General features: G+C 42.5%; 1 protein-coding gene across 27 annotated transcripts in view; it reads left to right on the forward strand.

Annotated features, from left to right (window-relative positions):
- The window catches only part of LOC144495881 (cAMP-regulated phosphoprotein 21-like), a 751410-nt gene that overhangs the window by 282180 nt on the left and 450170 nt on the right, over window positions 1–19060 (forward strand). For all 27 annotated transcript variants that reach the window (XM_078216592.1, XM_078216588.1, XM_078216598.1 and 24 more), the window contains one exon: window positions 1691–1780. In XM_078216592.1, coding sequence (XP_078072718.1) covers window positions 1691–1780 — 90 coding nt within the window. The remainder of the gene's footprint in view (window positions 1–1690; window positions 1781–19060) is intronic.

Below are 19060 nucleotides of genomic sequence, written 5' to 3' on the forward strand. Positions count from 1 at the left end.
ACATAATCCTTATTATTAGCTTTAGCTTGAATAATATAATTTGACAGCATGACGTTTTCCCCTTTCAGAATGGACAGGAGAACACGGGACAACCCGCACAATCTCCAATGCAAATTACGGAGTAAATGGGTAATTGTTAGTACTGAAATATGCTATCCCAATCCTGTTTTACATAAGAAAGCAAGTTTCACTTCCTTGGATTTATTGGTCCTCTTCTGGAAGTTGTCCTTTTGTCGTGAATCCAAGTCTAACGTGTAGGAAGTGCCAAAAAGCAACAATTACATTTTTAGAAAACACAAGTGAACTGTATAAAATTATGTTGCAGTACAGTAATATTTTGTGTTATATTTTTTAAAAATGTATATAAGTACCTGCTCAGTTGATATTTCAAAATCTTATTCCTTCTTTGAGCAATTAACTCTCACGTTTTCAATCAGTTCAGAAATATATTTTTTGTATATGCACCCCCTTCCCATCTCCACCTCTCTTTCTACACAATTCCAAGGAAAGGAGTTGCACATATTGCCTTGAACAATGGTCAGCAAAAAAAGTTGGCAGCAACCTAACATCATCTAGAGCCAGAGAAATGTATCATGCAAAAAGAAGTCATTTGACCTATCACATCTGTGCTGACTATTTCCTACAGTCATTGAAAACTAATTCCACCATTCCATTTTCTCCACATTGTCCCCTATCCTATTCTGCTTCCAATATATGGCTTCTACTTCAGCCATCCTTATTGTTATTCTGATTCCTCTGACAGTTTTTAATTGATGATCCCTTGTTGCTGATACCCAAACTAGAAGAATTGGTCTTTCCCAACTCACCTGTTAGGATGGGCATAAAAGTGTTTGATTAAAGATGGATGAAAATTTATTGAGCACTTTTGATCAATCTTGGTTATCACTTTCCATTTTTACTTTATCCTTAAACTTAAATCAAATGAAAATCAGACAAGTCCGAAAGACATGCTGGTTAGGTGCATTGGCCATGCTAAATTCTCCCTTACTGTACTGAACAGGTGCCGGAGTGTGGCGACTCGGGGATTTTCACAGTAACTTCATTGCAGTGTTAATGTAAGCCTACTTGTGACACTAATAAATAAACTTTAAAACTTTAAACTTTAACCAATTTATGATTGAAATGTCAATTTGTAAAGAGTTAGAAAATTCTAAATTTAAATCCCATGTTACAGCAAATATATAAACAAAATAATTTAATCATCTCTGAACTCAGATCTTAAATCTTAGTTTGTCACTTTCTGTACGTTCAACACCTGTTGAAGTTTTAGTGATCTAAATAATAAACCTATGTGATGTGCTGTACATTTTCTGTGTGCTGCAGGGGATTCCCAGATTGTAGTGTTTGATTTCATTATTTTGTCAGACATTCCATCATTTATCTTTTATGTAGAAAACATATTTTAAATTCATTCCTTTTACTGATTTGGATTAGTAACCTTGTTTTTTGTGAGCCACGTGACACAGTGGTAGACTGTTATGACTTGCTTGGAACATTGGGGTTATTTTTTACTCGAGAAATATCAGGTGGCAAAAAGGAATTTGACAGCTTATTTCATGGCAAATTTCTGCTGCCTTTCAAATGGGTTGGTAATATAATTGAAGTAAGTACATATCTCTAAAAGCCTTGTAACCAATAATAAGGTTATCACTTTTTCTGTGCATTTCAGTCAGGGGCCAAAGGTAAACTGGTGAGAAGTCTTGCCGTTTGTGAAGAATCCAATCTGACTCTTCCAACAGAATTCACTCCAGAGGATCAGGTATGGCTTCAATGATGCTGCAGCAAATTCAGTTTTACTTTTTAGGTATGTAGTTCATAGAGCTCCGTGTTGTTAGTTTATATCAATTTCTCCTCCTGTCCAAGAGTCATGTTTTTTCTATATTTGTTGCTTTCACAATTTTCAAATCAGTTTTGTTCTTTCCCTTCTATTATTCTTCAGTTAAAATTCTGTATTTTTTTTTTGAAAATGCTGATCACATTTATCCCAAGCCTCATCTTTTTTCTTTAAACCCAGTCTGGGGTCAGCCCCGAGCTGCCACTCAACAAAAGGCTACAGAACCTTTATGCATGAGAGCATCATTATTTTGGAGCACATTAGATATTGGAAATCTGGTTGAGTTGGAAGAGGGATCATGGAAGAAAGGCATTATATCTGCAACTTTTGTTACCTTCAAAATGACTGCAGAACATGTAAAATCAAGGAACATTTTCCCAGTAAGGCCATAGGGCAAACTGCAGGTTTAATGATGGTGCAGATAGGGATGGTTTGCTCAATTACATTTTGCTGTACCATCTCTGTGTGTAGCTCAAGGAGCCAATGGCAGTCTCGTACAGGGTTATAGGTTTAGGTTTTTGATCCCCAGAGGAGGTGGATTCTGAGGCGGAGCAAGCTGCAAAATCAGAAATAGATGTGGCGTACTAACTTTCCTGCTCAGCCCTGCTCCCTATTAATTTTTGAACTAGTGTCGGGAATGCAAGCTGGCAAGCTGACTGAACACAGTGGCTCAGCACTTAAGCATGCAAATGAGGCAATTAACAGCTACCTAAAAGGTTGAAGCAATTTTTGTTCTCCGGTCCAGAGACTGGGAAGGGTCCTGACCATATCCCCAAGTAAGAGGCAATAGCACAGTGTGGAGGAGCCAGTTATGGAATTGCATGTGTTTTGTGTCAGTGAATTAGTTAGTCATAGTGCACTAAGGGGCTGGAAACTCTGTAGAACCCCTCAGGCTTCATGCTGGATGTTGAATGTACATAGTAAATATGTATTGGGGCGACTCAGAGTGCTCTATGGAGAAAAGCTGAACATTATTGCAATTTCCATTGAACCATGGAAAAGTTACAGTGCAGAAAGAGGCCATTCAGTCCATTGTGTCTGTGCTGGCAAAAAAAGAGCAAAAAAGAACTAGCTACTTATTTTATTCCCATTTTCCAGCACCTAGTCTGTAGCCTTCAAGTTAAAGCATTTCAGAGGCAGACCCAGGTACCTTTTAAATTAGTTGAGTGTTTGAGCCAAAACCACCAACTTAGGCAGCAAATTCCAGATGCCCACTACCTTATGGGTGAAAGGGTTTTCCTCAAGTCCCCTGTAATCCATCTACCATTCATCCTAGATCGATACACCCTGGTAATAGATTACTGGTTATTTCCAGGGTAATTGACCCCTCAACTACGGGAAACGAGCCTTTTCTATCTACCCTCTCTAGGCCCCTCATAATTTTGTAAATCTCTATTAGGTCGCCCCTTAGCCTCTTCTGTTCTGAGAAAAACATCCCTAATCTATCCAATCTCTCCTCATAGTTGCAATTTTCAATCCTGGCAGCATCCTTGTAAATCTCCTCTGCACTCTCTCTTAAGCAATTATGTCCTTCCTGTAATGTGATGACCAGAGCTGTACACAAAATTCCAGTAAGAAGTCTCACAACACCAGGTTAAAGTCCATCAGGTTTATTTGGTAGCAAATACCATAAGCTTTCGGAGCACTGCTCCTTCGTCAGATGGAGTGGATATCTGCTCTCAAACAGTGCACAGACACAGAAATCAAGTTACAGAATACTAATTAGAATGCGAATCTCTAAAGCCAGCCAGGTCTTGACAAAAGTGACAAAATTCCAGCCAGTGTTTTATATCGTCCCGTCATTACATCCCTGCCTTTGTATTCAATGCCTTGCCCAATAAAGGAATGCATTCCATATGCTTTTTTGTCCACCTTGTGCACCTGTCCTGCCACCTTCAAGGACCTCTGGACATGCATTCCAAGATGCCCACATCCCATGAATGAATAAAAAAAATCCTCCTCTTTAACTAGAATGTCTGGATCATCACTCTCCTTAATGAAGACAGAGTCAAAGTACCCATTCCATAATGACCATTTTGAAATGTTCTGCAATACTCTTTGGGGGGACAAATCCATGAATTAAAGAAGAATAGCTGAGAGAGCAGATCAGGCAGAGGCCAGAATATTTTTAAAGATACATGAGGTAACTCTGTAGGCACTTCAGCATGTAGTGGAGCTGTGCAGTGATCCAACAGGGGCACAGTCAGGGGCCCAGCTGTGACCTAGCTTCTGAAGACAAGGGAGGACAAATATGGTGATGGGGTTACTCTACTTAAATATGGGAATGAGGAGCAAACACTCACACAAGAAATGCAGACCAGTGTCTCTGAGGCATGAAGAGGTGTCAGCCAAGTCCACCTAAATCGCCCCTAATTGGGTATCCAACAATCTTCCTGGCTACTAATTGGCCAACTAGTTTACAATCTTGCTGACACAATGTAGGGTTGGGACCCAGAAATGCATGTGGTATCGCAGTTCTGATCCTAAATCCAAAATTCGTCCCATTGTATTAGTGCAAACATCCTTCTTAATGCAACAAATCTAAAACCCAAACACTTGGCTGAAAAGGTATTGGGATGTAATAAAGGCAATATTAGTATCAAGTATTTGGTTTGATGAATCATCATTCTTTGGGTCATCCTTCTAATATTTCTTTTCTGTCACTTTAATTATTGTAGTGACAACAGCCTCTGTAAATATTTCATTTTCACCATCTGTTATCGAGTTGGTGAGCAGTTGCATTTGACATCACTGCAGTTTAATTCAAGAACAAGTAGCGATGATTAGCATGGTATGCATGACAATATCTACAAATATCTCATTGAAACGTTCACAATACTGAAGGGGTTTGATAGGGTGGATGTGGAGAGATTGTTTCCACTGTTCGGGGAATTTAAAATGTGGGGCACAGTTTCAGGATAAGGGGCTGATCATTTAGGACTGAGATGAGGGGAATCGTCTTCACTCTAAGGATTGTGAATCTTTGGAATTCTCTGCTCCAGAAGGTTGTAGATGTCCATCTTTGAACACATTTAAAGCTGGGATAGACACATTTTTGGTCTCTCAGGGGATCTAGGAATATGGAGAATGAGCAGGGAAGTGGAGTTGAAGCCCAAGATCAGCCATGATCATATTGAATGGCGGAGCAAGCTCGACAGGCCATATAAGACCATAAGATATATCTTCCCATTCTCTTGCCTTTTCCCACAATCTTTGCTCCCCTTACCAATCAAGAACCTATCTATCTCTGTTTAAATACACTCAATGACCTGGCCTCCACAGCCTTCTATGGCAATGAATTCCATCGATTCACCACCCTCTGGCTGAAGAAATTCCTCTTCATCTTGGTTCTAAAAGGTCATCCCTTTATTCTGAAGCTGTGCCCTTGGATCCTAGTCTCACCTACTATGCTCTACTTCTACTCCTATTTCAGGTGTACATGAGAAATAAAATCCAATGTCAGCTTTTTTCTGAGCCCACCCCTCCATTGCAAATGCAACAAACTCAACTGAAAGACTGAATGATTTGGAGTTGCTTCTGATTTGCTTTGAAGTTTAGGAATACGAGCAATACCAGTTATCCTCTTTCCTGATGTAAGAAGCCAAACACAGCTGGATAACGGCCTCAATCAACATCTGTCTCCCACCACAGGATTAATCTCTACCATTCTGCCATCCAAATTGTCAATGCATGGAATGTGTTGGTGTTCCTTTAGTGGAGTCTGAAATAATGAGTCAGAAGCAGATGTTCTCAAAGAGCTGAATGGAAATGTTGGAGAGAGCCTAAGATCAGGTAGAAAATAGACTTCCTTGAGAGACATAATTTACCCAATTAACAGATGCTCTCTAAATTTCAGACTCTTAAATGTTGCAGTAAAAAAAACCTAGAAATAGAGGGGAAAAAGGTGTGCCGTTACAAATAACATAACCTGAAAATCAATCATATTTTTTCTCGGATTTTGTTTTCCTAATGTGTGAAGCTCAGTAACTAACTGTCCTAAAATTGAGGCATGTTTAGCATTATTAAACTTAGTTAACATGTAAAGATTTTGGAAAGAATTGGGTGGGTTCTTGAGCTGTACGCAAGTTTGCCAGGGAGGGCTCAAGATGTGGTAAAACCCGGAAGTTGCATATCTTGCCAGCAACATCACGACTTCCGATTTCCGCCTTCCCTCACTGTGAAAAGGGCATGAACCTGATTCAAATACATTTGCATGGATTTCAATATGATTAACCCATCCCCTCACCGTATATTGAGCCACCACCATATATGCACACCGCAGCGATGTGACGCCACATTGGCAAGATTTACAACCGGTTCACCCAGATGCAAACCTGTCGTGGGGATCTGCTGCCAGGGACATAAAGGTGAATGTAGCCCCTGGAGGAGAGGGACATGGTTAGGCAGTGACCCGGCAATGCCCCTGACACTGCTCCTTGGCAGTACCAGGTTGGCACCATGCCCACCTGTGCCAGGGGACATTGTAAGGGATGGATCCCAGTGGAAACCTCATGAGAGGGACAGTCATTCATTTGTATGCGGCAGTGGGAGATGAGGATGATGGCGATGCCCATTTGCAGGGGGGGGGGGGCGGTGGGTTGCTGACACCGGCACTGACTGACTGTCGGGTGGGGGTGAGGTGCTGGCTCCGACTCCAATTGGAGAGGAGGGAGCCTCTGAGACCTCTGTGGCGGGCTGGTGGGAGGTTTCTTCATGTTCTGATCAGGGCACGCTTTAAATATGGTGCCCGATCTCCGTGCAGCCGGGCTTTGCTGGTGTGTTTAGGCCTCGCCCACCTGCATGACGGTGTGAAACACCACTTCAATCGCCAGAACCAATTCTGTCAAATTCTGGTAAGATCGCCTCCAATGTGTCTAGGATTTGGCAACACATTAATTTGGTACTGCCAGAGACCAACAGATAAATGGCATCACCTATGAAAAGAAGCAGCAAACAGTCTCACCAGCCTGTCAGGTATTTTTTCCTTGATGTTCAAATTGAATTCTGAGTTACACATCAAGGGTGAAAATTGAAAATGTGTCAACAAAATCCAATTTTTTAATTGAAATACTACCTATAGAAGACAGTATTTCAATAATTTCAACAATTTCTATAAAGAGATGGATTTTGTTTTGTAAATTGTTGTGATCCCCTATGATTGGAGAGTGGCAAATGTTGTGCCTTTGTTTAAAAAGGGCTGCAGGGAAAAGCCTGGGAACTACAGGCCAGTGAGCCTCACATCTGTGGTGGGTAAATTGTTGGAAGGTATTTTGAGAGACAGGATCTACAGGCACTTAGAGATGCAAGGATTGATTAGGGACAGTCAGCATGGCTTTGTGAGTGGAAAATCATGTCTCACAAATTTAATTGAGTTTTTTGAAGGGGTAACCAAGAAGGTAGATGAGGGCAGTGCAGTTGATGTTGTCTACATGGACCTTAGCAAGGCCTTTGACAAGGTTCCGCATGGTCGGTGTTGCATAAAGTTAAATTTCACGGGATCCAGGGTGAGGTATCTAAATGGATACAAAATGACTTCTTGACAGAAGCCAGAGGGTGGTTGTAGAGAGTTGTTTTTCAAACTGGAGGTCTGTGACCAGCAGTGTACCTCAGGGATCAGTGCTGGGCCCACTGTTATTTGTCATTTATATTAATGATTTGGATGAGGATATAGGGGGCATGATTAGTAAGTTTGCAGATGACACCAAGATTGGTGGCATGGTGGACAGTGAGGAAGGTTATCTCCAATTGCAGCGGGATCTTGATCAATTGGGCCAGTGGGCTGACGAATGGCAGATGGAGTTTAATTTAGACAAATGTGAGGTGATGCATTTTGGTAGATTGAACCAGGGCAGGACTTACTCAGTTAATGGTAGGGCATTGGGGAGAGTTACAGAACAAAGAGATCTCGGGGTACATGTTCATAGCTCCTTGAAAGTGGAGCCACAGGTGGACAGAGTGGTGAAGAAGGCATTTGGCATGTTTGGTTTCATCGGTCAGAACATTGAATACAGGAGTTAGGATGTCTTGTTGAAGTTGTACAAGACATTGGTAAGGCCACACTTGGAATACTGTGTGCAATTCTGGTCACCCTATTATAGAAAGGACATTATTAAACTAGAAAGAGTGCAGAAAAGATTTACTAGGATGCTACTGGGACTTGATGGATTGAGTTATAAGGAGAGGCTGAATAGACTGGGACTTTTTTCTCTGGAGCGTAGGAGGCTGAGGGGTGACCTTATAGAGGTCTATAAAATAATGAGGGGCATAGACAAGGTAGATAGTCAATATCTTTTCCCAAAGGTAGGGGAGTCTAAAACTAGAGGGCATAGGTTTAAGGTGAGAGGGGGGAGATACAAAAGTGTCCAGAGGGGCAATGTTTTCACACAGAGGGTGGTGAGCGTCTGGAACAAGCTGCCAGAGGTAGTAGTAGAGGTGGGTACAATTTTATCTTTTAAAAAGCATTTAGATAGTTACATGGGTACGATGGGTATAGAGGGATATGGGCCAAATGCGGGCAATTGGGATTAGCTTAGGGTTTAAAAATAAATAAATAATGGCGGCATGGACAAGTTGGGCCGAAGGGCCTGTTTCCATGCTGTAAACCTCAATGACTCTATGTCAATATTTGGGAACTCACCATAGATCAAAATATGAATTCATAAATTGTTTGTGCTGATTACTTCTTTTGCAATGTCACAGCACAAGTTGTTAAAATCCATTTACAGGATGTGGATGTCGTTGGCTAGGCCAGCATTTATTGCCCATCCCCCATTGCCCTTGTGAAGGTGGTGGTGAGCTGCCTTCTTGAACTGCTGCAGTTCCTGTAATGTAGGTACACCCACAGTGCTGTTAGGGAGGGACTTCTAGGATTTTGATCCAGTGACAGTGAAGTAACGGTGATATATTTCCAAGTCAGGATTGTGAGTGACTTGAGGGGTACTTCCAGATGGTGACATTGCCATGTATCTGTTGCCCTTGTCCTTCTAGATGGTAGTGGGTTTGCAAGGTGCAGCCTGTGGGCCTGGGTGGGTTCCTGCAGTGCATCTTGTAGATAGTACACACAGCTGCCACTGTTTGTCGCTGATGGAGGGAGTGAATGTTTGTAGAAAGGGTAGCAATCAAGCAGGATGCTTTGTCTTGGATGGTGTCGAGCTTCTTGAGTGTTGTTAGAGCTGCACTCATACAGGCAAGTGGAGAATATTCCATCACACTGCTGACTTGTGACTTGTGGATGGCCATTAGGCTTTGGGGAGTCAGGAGGTGAGTTACTTGCCACAGTATTCCTAGCCTCTGACCTGCTCTTGTAGCCACTGTGTTTATGTGGCAAGTCCAGTTGAATTTCTGGACAATTGTAACCCCAAGGATGTTGACGGTGGGGGATTCAGTGATGGTTACACCATTGAATGTCAAGAGGCGGTGGTTAGATTGTCTCTTATTGGTGATGGTTATTGCCTGGCATTTGTGTCATGTGAATGTTACTTGCCACTTGTCAGCCCAAACCTGGATATTTTCTGGCTGTTCACGCTGGTGGGATCTTCAGGTCCCGCTTATGGCGCACCCCTGTCGTGGGTTTCCTAGATCCCATAAATCACTGATTGTGACAGGATCAGAAGATCTCATCACCGGCGAACGGTACACTTCCACCCACTATGAGAAACCTGCTGCGAAAAGGCCAGAGACTCCCGTCCCTCATTTTTAGGAATGCTTGATGCTGCTCCTGGCATGCCTTCCTACATTCTCCATTGAACCAGGGTTGATCCCCTGACTTGATGGTAATGGTAGAGTGGGGGACATACTGGGCCATGAGGTTACAGGTTGTGGTTGAATACAATTCTGTTGCTGCTGATGGCCCACAGAGCCTCAGGAATACCCAGTCTTGAGCTGCTTGATCTGTTCAAAGTCTGTCCCATTTAGTACGGTGGTAGTGCAATACAACACGATGGAGGGTATCGTCAATGTGAAGCGGGGAACTTGATTTCCACAAGGACTGCAATGGTCACTCCGATTACTACTGTCTTGGATAGATCTCCACATCATGGATAGAAGCATCAGCGGCAGACAGGTTGGTGAGGTTTCTCTCTCTTCTTGGTTTCCTCAACACCTGCCGCATTCCCAGTCTAGCAGGTATATCCTTTAGGACTCGGCCAGCTCGGTCTGTGGTGGGACTACTGAGCTACTCTTGGTGATGGACATTGAAGTTCGCCACCCAGAGTACATTCTGCACCCTTGCCACCCTCAGTGCTTCGTCCAAGTGATGTTCAACGTGAAGCATTTATCAGCTATGGAGAGGTTGGGGGTGGCAGGGGTTGTGCAGTACATGGTGGTCAAAAGGGGGTTTTCTTGCACATATTTAACCTGATGCCATGGGGTCTTGAATTGATGTTGAGGACTCCAAGGGCAACTCCCTCCCCATTTTGCCATCACATCTGGAGCTGTCCTGCTGGTGGGACATGACATACCCAGGGAAGGGGATGGTGGTGCCTGGTACATTATCTTTAAGGTATAATTCTGTGAGCATGGCTATGTCAGGCATTGCTTGACCAGTTTGTGAGACAGCTCTCCCAGTTTTGGCACAAGCCCACAGATTTCACTAACAGGGACTTTGCACAGTATACAGGACTGGGTTTGCTGTTGTCATTTCTGGTTCTTAGGTCGATGCCAGATGGTCTGTCCGGTTTCATTCCTGTTTATTTATTTGTAGTGATTTGATTTGACTGAGTAGCTTGCTAGGACATTTCAGAGGGCAATCAAGTGTCAACCACATTGGTGTGGGCCTGGATTCACATGGAGGCCAGATCAGTTGAAGACACAAGATTTTCTTCCCTAAAGGACATTAGTTGACATCTGAAACAACCACTAATGTCTTTATCAACAATGTAAGAGTTTTAACAACACCAGGTTAAAACTCTTACTGTGTTCACCCAGTCCAACGCCGGCATCTCCACATCATGTTTATCAACAATGCCAGTGAGTGATCAGTCCTGTTGCAAATCTTCAAGAGGAGCAAAATTTCAATAATGAACTTAGCTCAAATGGCAATGCCAGCCTTGGATGATGGCATTTATTCATTGGACTTGCCGAAGTTACAGTGCCAACTTGTATTGCTAGACCTTAACCACATTGATTTCTAATATCTCCATATGTTGGCTGATTTTGCTAACATTAAGCATATATTCTCAAGCATGCCTTAACTTCAGGACAGATGAGCTTCACATTTCAGGAAACAAAAAGTCTGAGAGAAAATATAATTAATTATTAGCCCAGGTCAGTTATGACTAAACACAGATTTCCCCTATGATTTCCTTTTTTTTACTGCAGCATTAAAAGATTTTGACTTTTAGAGAGCTGATGTTACCAATTGGGTCAATGTGTGGTGTTGTATTAATAACGAGAGGAAATCAGTTAAGTAGTCTTAATGAAACACATGATTTGCCTTCTACTCACACATTATAGAATAGTTAACATTGGTTTTTTTAAATTATGCAATATTATTTTAGAGTCATGGAGGTATACAGCTCAGGTAAAGGCCCTTCGGCCCATTGTGTCTACGCCTGTCAAAGACAAACCACCTAAATTATTTTTATTATATTTCTATTCAGTTTAATGTTTTTCATGACTTTTTAATTTACTTTGAACAATCCAAAGTAATTAATCAGAAATTGCTGGGAAATTCTTTCCTCAGAGGAACTGAAAACGCGGAGCTCTAGTAATGAGTATTTCTGAAGCTATGGCTGCATGTGCTGTGCTTCTATTCTTCTGTATGTTTGTCCACAATAGTGTACCCAGATCTGATTGCTCATTAATCATTCCATTTCGAACAAAATAAACATGGTGACAACCATTGTCTTGTTGTATTTGTGTGTCTGTAAGCTGTGATAATGTTTTGTCACCTAAACTGTTGTACTCCACCAAGATTGATTATTGGGTTCATCTGATCAGTCGCTGAGGTCTTATCAAAGTGGGAATGCTGGAGTATTGTGTATCCAATTATATGTCTGTGAAGCTCTGGTGTTTCTTTGAATCTCAATGTTTTAGTTCCACTGGCAATGGATAATAAATATTCAATGAACAGTCACATTTCACAAGCTAGAGAAGGTTGTTTGTTCAGTCACTAAATTACTTTCAGATTTTCCAATTTGATACATGACTTCCTCCTGGGAGATGTCCTATTGTTTTGGAAAAACGTAATAACAACAATGGTAGCATTTGCTTTGAAAAGATGCGATCTTCACAAAAATTTGTTGAATCATCGAACTGCCAGTAGAAGAAAAACATACAATGTTATAAACAGCCCAAAGTCAGCTTTCTAAACCATCTTCAATATAATTCCATTCTCCCTCTGGGAATTCCTTGATCCAATTCCAGGAGTGTTCAGACTCAGTCCTCAATTGGCATATTTCAAGGAATAGGTCATCTTACTTATCAGCAGATCCCTATCTCCTCTACCCTGAACTTGTTCTTTCCCAAGTCAGTTGGTAGAGTCCCAACTATTGCATGCTGTAGAATATAGAAAAACTTTCCTTTGATTAGAAAAACACAAACATATCCAGCACAACCTTGCTCCAACTCTCTATTTTCTCAGTAAATTGTCCAATTTTTCAACAATATTTGACATTTGCAAGGACAGATGGGAAGCAAAAGGAAGTGTGTTTTCTCCGTGAATAAAGGCTCATTGGGAAAATGCTGGAATATATTATTGAAGACGTTGTAACAGGACATTTAGAACATTATAATACTATCAGACTGAGTCAACATGGTTTTGTGAAAGGGAAATTGTGTTTGACAAAGTTTTTTAAGAGTTCTTTGAGGGTGTAACAAGCAGAGTAGTTAAAGGGGAATCAGTAGATGTAGTGTACTTGGATTCACAAAAGGCATTTGATAAGGTGCAACATAAAAAATTATGACACAAGATAAGAGCTTCCGGTGTTGTGGATGTATATTAGCACAAATAGAGGATTGGCTAACTAACAGGATGTGGAGATGCCGGCGTTGGACTGGGGTAAACACAGTAAGAAGTTTAACAACACCAGGTTAAAGTCCAACAGGTTTATTTGGTAGCAAAAGCCACAAGCTTTCGGAGCCTTAAGCTCCTTCTTCTGGTGAGTGGGAATTCTGTTCACAAACAGGGCATATAAAGGGCATATAATGTCTTGAAATGCCCTGTTTGTGAACAGAATTCCCACTCACCTGAAGAAGGAGCTTAAGGCTCCGAAAGCTTGTGGCTTTTGCTACCAAATAAACCTGTTGGACTTTAACCTAGTGTTGTTAAACTTCTTACTGTAACCAACAGGAGATAGAGAGTTGGGAAAAATTTTCATGATGGTAACAATAACTAATGGTTTAACATGGGGATCAGCGCTGAGATTTCAACTATTTACAACCCATATTAGTGACTTGGATGATGGGACTACTGTATTGCAGCCAAATGTTCTGATATAAAGTATGGAAAGTGAATTGTGAGGATACAAAGAATCTGCAAAGGGAGACAGATAGGTTGACCAAGTGGGCAAAAAATTGGCAGATGGATTATAATGTGGGAAAATATGAGCTTTGACAGGAAGAATAGAAAAAATAATATTATTTAAGTCGAGAGAGACTGCTGAATGCTTCAGTACAGTTAGATATGGGTGTTCTTGGACATGAATTGCAAAATGTCAGCATGCAGGTACAACAAGTAATTAGGAAGACAACTGCAATGTTGAACTTTATTGCAATGGGGATGGAGTCTAAAAGTGGGGAAGTCTTGTCACATCAGTATAGGGCATTAGTGAGATCATTCCTAGAACACTGTACAGTTTTGGTCGCCGTATTTAAGGAAGGACATACTTGCATTGGAAACAGTTCAGGGAAGGTTTGCCAGGCTCATTCTGGGAATATAGGATTTGCCCTATGAAGAAAGGTTGAGCAGTTCAGGCACATATTCATCGGAGTTTAGAAGAATGAGAGGTGATCTTATGGAAGATTGTAAGATTCTGAAAAAAACTTGACGGGGTAGAGGATTTTTCTCTTGTGGGGAAATGTAATACTAGATAAAGGATCTCCCATTTGTGACAGAAATGAGAAGGAATTTCTTCTCTGAGGGTCGTCAGTGTTTGGAATTCTCTTACAGTGAGCAGTTGAAGCTGGGTCATTGAATATATTCAAGACTGAGTTAGACATATTTTTGATAGACAAGAGAATCAAGGGTTATTGGGCAGGAAAATGGATTTAAATCTACAATCAAATCAGTCGTGATCTTACTGAATGGTGGAAGAGGCTTGAGGGGCTGAATGGCCTACTCCTGCTCCATTTCCTTATGTAATTGATTCTCTTTTTAAAAACAGCCAATTGGCTTTTGAACATTTAAATCACCCACTCCCCCCCCACCCCCACCCTTCCAACGTACCTACCCCTACCCAGCAGTAAATAATTACATTTCCTTCTTTTAAATTATAACGTTGGATCTCAATTTTCTTCTTTTTAAATGTCATTTTATAAAATGTTGCCCCGAGACAAATGCCAGTTTCCCAGGTTCACATTCTTCCTGGCCATATCTCCCCAATGGGATAGCCTTTAATAGGCACAGGAAAATATTGAGCTTCTTCTCTGCTAATGGATTGAACCACATTTTTCTGTGTGTCTATTGTCGTGCTTTAGCTGTTGAAAGTCACCTGAATGAACATATCCTCGCATCTTTGATCATCGTATCTCCCTTAGATATACCTGATTCCCAATTATGAAAGATTTTGGCATACGGCAGAATTTTCCAGCTCCACCATGGTAGGTTTCCCCATGGCGGATGCGATGGACCATTCAAATGTCTATTAACTTCGACAAGATCAGAAGATCCCGCTGGTGGGAGTGGCCGGAAAATTCCAGCCATTGTGTGGTAAAAATGGCACCTGCTTCTGAACCATATTGCCAACAGTTATCCTTGGTTTGTGTGCATTGTATCATTAATTTGATGGAGTGTCTTCAGTTGAATTGACCTCATCTGTATGTTTGGGGACTAAAGATACATTTCATCGCATTTTACACTCAATTACTTCGATCTTGGCAAATCTTGTACTGTCTGCTGCCTTGCTGGATGTCTTGTAAGTTTTGGCAACAAAGTGAAGTTCATGTTTTGTTTCTTGAGACAAAGTTCTTGTAATCTGAAAGTAAAGTCTCTTTTGGGTTGCAAGGATCTGTCAAACGTAGTCTATTGGAATGATTTGAGAAGCCTTTTTCATAAACATTCCGTTTTATTTAAAAACAGGTAAACAGAAATTCTGCATAATTTTTATCATGCTGGCAACATTCATAGATGACATTGCAATACATATTAATATATGTTTGGAAACAAATGGGAAAAGAATAATGAATATAGAAATGGGAACATTTTGGCAAGTATTTTTTCATGAAGATGGGGAGACTAGTGGGACATTCAGGATCTTTGTGCACAGTAAATTTGTTTTGTTTAGGTTTGCTAAGTATTTTAGTTGTGCTTTTTGTTTTTCAGTTTTCAATGTTCACTTGCTTAATGCTCAGAATTGCGACAAGTGATGTGCAGTTTTCATTTCACCCCAAAAATATGCCTCTTTAAAATCTTTGGTGTACTTGTGTGATCAAAGTCGATGTCATAAATCTGGTTTATTCACCAACATTAGCCTCGCAAGGTGTGAGATTCAACTTCAGGAATAGTGTGAAATGGCAAATTGCAGATCAACAGCACAATTTACAATGGGCCAATCTTTTTTTCCAGCAACTTTCCATTTTCTGTGACTACAAAGGTTAAAGTTTAATCCCGCACAGTCAAGCAGTGACTAAATTAGATGTCACTCTCACCAATTACTACATGGCAACGTGAGCTACTCACTTTTATGGTTGACTACACCATCCTTCTCCAATGCATGCCTAGATTTAGAAACATAGAAACATAGAAAACTACAGCACAAAACAGGCCCTTCGGCCCCACAAGTTGTGCCGAACATATCCCTACCTTTTAGGCCTATCTATAACCCTCCATCCTATTAAGGCCCATGTACTCATCCAGGAGTCTCTTAAAAGACCCGATTGAGTTTGCCTCCACCACCACTGACGGCAGCTGATTCCACTCGCCCACCACCCACTGTGTGAAAAACTTCCCCCAAACATTTCCCCTGTACCTATCCCCCTGCACCTTAAACCTGTGTCCTCTTGTAGCAGCCATTTCAGCCCTGGGAAAAAGCCTCTGAGAGTCCACCCGATCTATGCCTCTCAACATCTTATATACCTCTATTAGGTCTCCTCTCATCCTACGTCTCTCCAAGGAGAAAAGACCGAGCTCCCTCAGCCTATCCTCATAAGGCACGCCACTCAATCCAGGCAACATCCTTGTAAATTGCCTCTGCACCCTTTCAATCTTTTCCACATCCTTTCTGTAATGAGGCGACCAGAACTGAGCACAGTACTCCAAGTGGGGTCTGACGAGGGTCTTATATAGCTGCATCATTATCCCCAGACTCCTAAACTCAATCCCTCGATTGATAAAGGCCAGCACACCATACGCCTTCTTAACCACCTCCTCCACCTGCGGGGCCAATTTTAGAGTCCTATGGACTCGGACCCCAAGGTCCTTCTGATCCTCCACAGTACTAAGAGTCTTTCCCTTAATATTGTACTCCTTCATCTCATTTGACCTGCCAAAATGGACCACTATGCATTTATCTGGGTTGAAGTCCATCTGCCACTTGTCCGCCCAGTCTTGCATCCTATCTATATCCCTCAGTAACTTCTGACATCCCTCCAGACTATCCACAACCCCACCAACCTTCGTGTCGTCGGCAAACTTACCAACCCATCCCTCCACTTCCTCATCCAGGTCATTTATGAAAATGACAAACAGCAAGGGTCCCAGAACAGACCCCTGGGGCACACCACTGGTGACCGACCTCCATTTAGAAAAGGACCCATCTCTACCCACTCTCTGCCTCCTTTGGGGAAGCCAGTTCTGGGTCCACAGGGCAGCAGCCCCTTGGATCCCATGCCCTCTCACTTTTTCTAGAAGACTTGCATGGGGGACCTTATCGAACGCCTTGCTAAAATCCATATAAACCACATCTACCGCTTTCCCGTCGTCAATGTGTTTAGTCACATTTTCGAAGAACACCACCAGGCTCGTAAGGCACGATCTGCCTTTGACAAAGCCATGCTGAGTATTCTTGAGCATACTAAACCTCTCCAAATGCTCATAAATCTTGTCCCTCAGGATCTTCTCCATCAGCTCACCAACCACTGAGGTTAGACTCACCGGTTGGTAATTTCCTGGGCTATCCCTATTCCCCTTCTTGCAAATAGGAACCACATCCGCAATCCTCCAATCCTCCAGCACCTCTCCCGTCTCCATCGACGACGCAAAGATCATCGCCAGAGGCTCTGCAATCTCTTCCCTCGTCTCCCACAGTAACCTGGGGTACATCCCATCCAGACCCGTCGACTTATCTATCTTGATGCCATTCAAAGATTCCAGCATAACCTCTTTGTTAAAGTCCACATACTCAATCTTTTGAGTCCACCGCAAGCCCGCAGTACATCCGCCCAGGTCCTTCTCCTCTGTGAAAACCGAGGCAAAATACTCATTAAGCAGCTCTGCCATTTCTACTGGTTCTGTACTGATTTTCCCACCTTCACCTTTTATAGACCCTATTCCTTCACGTCTCTTCCTTTTACTCTTCACATATTTATAGAACGCCTTAGGGTTTTCCTTAATTCTACTTGCCAATGCCAAGGCTTTCTCGTGACCCCTTCTGGCTCTCCCAATTTCCTTCTTTAGTCCCTTCCTACAAGCCGTATACTCATCTAGATCCCTATCTTCACCAAGCTCTCTGAACCTTTTGTACGCTTTCCTTTTCTTCTCGACTAGGTCCTGCACAGCTTTCGTGCACCACGGTTCCTTTAACCTACCAACTCCTCCCTGTCTGCTCGGAACATTGTCCTGTAGAACCCTAGACAGACATTCCTTGAAAAACTGCCACCTCTCTTCAGTAGATTTCCCCGAAAATACCTCCTTCCAATTTACTCCTCTAATTTGCTGCCTTATGCCTTCATATTTCCCCTTACTCCATATAAACGCTTTCCTATCTTGCCTGATCCTCTCTTTTTCCAATGCAAGCATAAAGGAGATAGAGTTATGATTGCTATCCCCAAGGTGCTCTCCCACTGAGAGATCTGACACCTGTCCAGGCTCATTGGTCAGTATCAGATCAAGTACAGCCTCTCCTCTTGTAGGCTTGTCCGCATGCTGTGTCAGGAAACCCTCCTGAACACACCTAACAAACTCCTCCCCACCCAATCCTCTTACCCTCGGAATATTCCAATCTATGTTTGGGAAATTAAAGTCTCCCATCACAACAACTCTGCTATGATTGCAACTCTCCAGGATCTGTTTCCCTATCTGCTCCTCCACCTCCCTGTCACTATTGGGCAGCCTATAGAAAACTCCCAGCAAAGTGATCGACCCCTTCCCACTCCGAACTTCCACCCACAAAGACTCTGTGGACAATCCCTCCACAGCATACACCTTCTCTACAGCTGTGACACTATTCCTGATCAGCAGTGCCACTCCACCCCCTCTCTTGCCTCCCTCCCTGTCCTTCCTGAAACATCTGAATCCCGGCACCTGTAGTATCCAGTCCTGTCCCTGAGACATCCAAGTCTCCATAATGGCCACCACATCACACGTCCAGGCATCGATCCACGCTCTGAGCTCATCCCCTTTATTCACTATACTCCTGGCATTAAAGTAAACACATCTCAATCCTTTGGTCTGAGCTCTACCCTTCTCTATCCCCCGTCCATCCTCCCTCTTGCACTGTCTATAACCCTTCTCTGTTTGCGAGCTAACTTCCTCGCTCCCAGTCACCTCGTCTCGATCCCCTCCCCCAACCTATCTAGTTTAAACACTCCCCAGTAGCCTTAGCCAACCTTCCCGCCAGGATATTGGTCCCCCTGGGATTCAAGTGGCACCCATTTTTTGTGTACAGGTCACACCTGCCCCTAAAGAGGTCCCAATGGTCAAGGAACCTGAATCCCTGCCCCCTGCACCAGTCCCTCAGCCACACATTCATCCTCCACCTCACTCCATTCCTGCCCTCACCCTCCCGTGGCACAGGCAGCAATCCTGAGATGACTACCTTTGCTTTCCTCCTTCTCAGCTGTCTCCCTAATTCCCTATACTCTCTTTTCATGACCCCTTCCCCCTTCCTT

Source organism: Mustelus asterias, chromosome 7 (assembly GCF_964213995.1).
Source record: "Mustelus asterias chromosome 7, sMusAst1.hap1.1, whole genome shotgun sequence".
Lineage (NCBI taxonomy): Eukaryota > Metazoa > Chordata > Chondrichthyes > Carcharhiniformes > Triakidae > Mustelus > Mustelus asterias.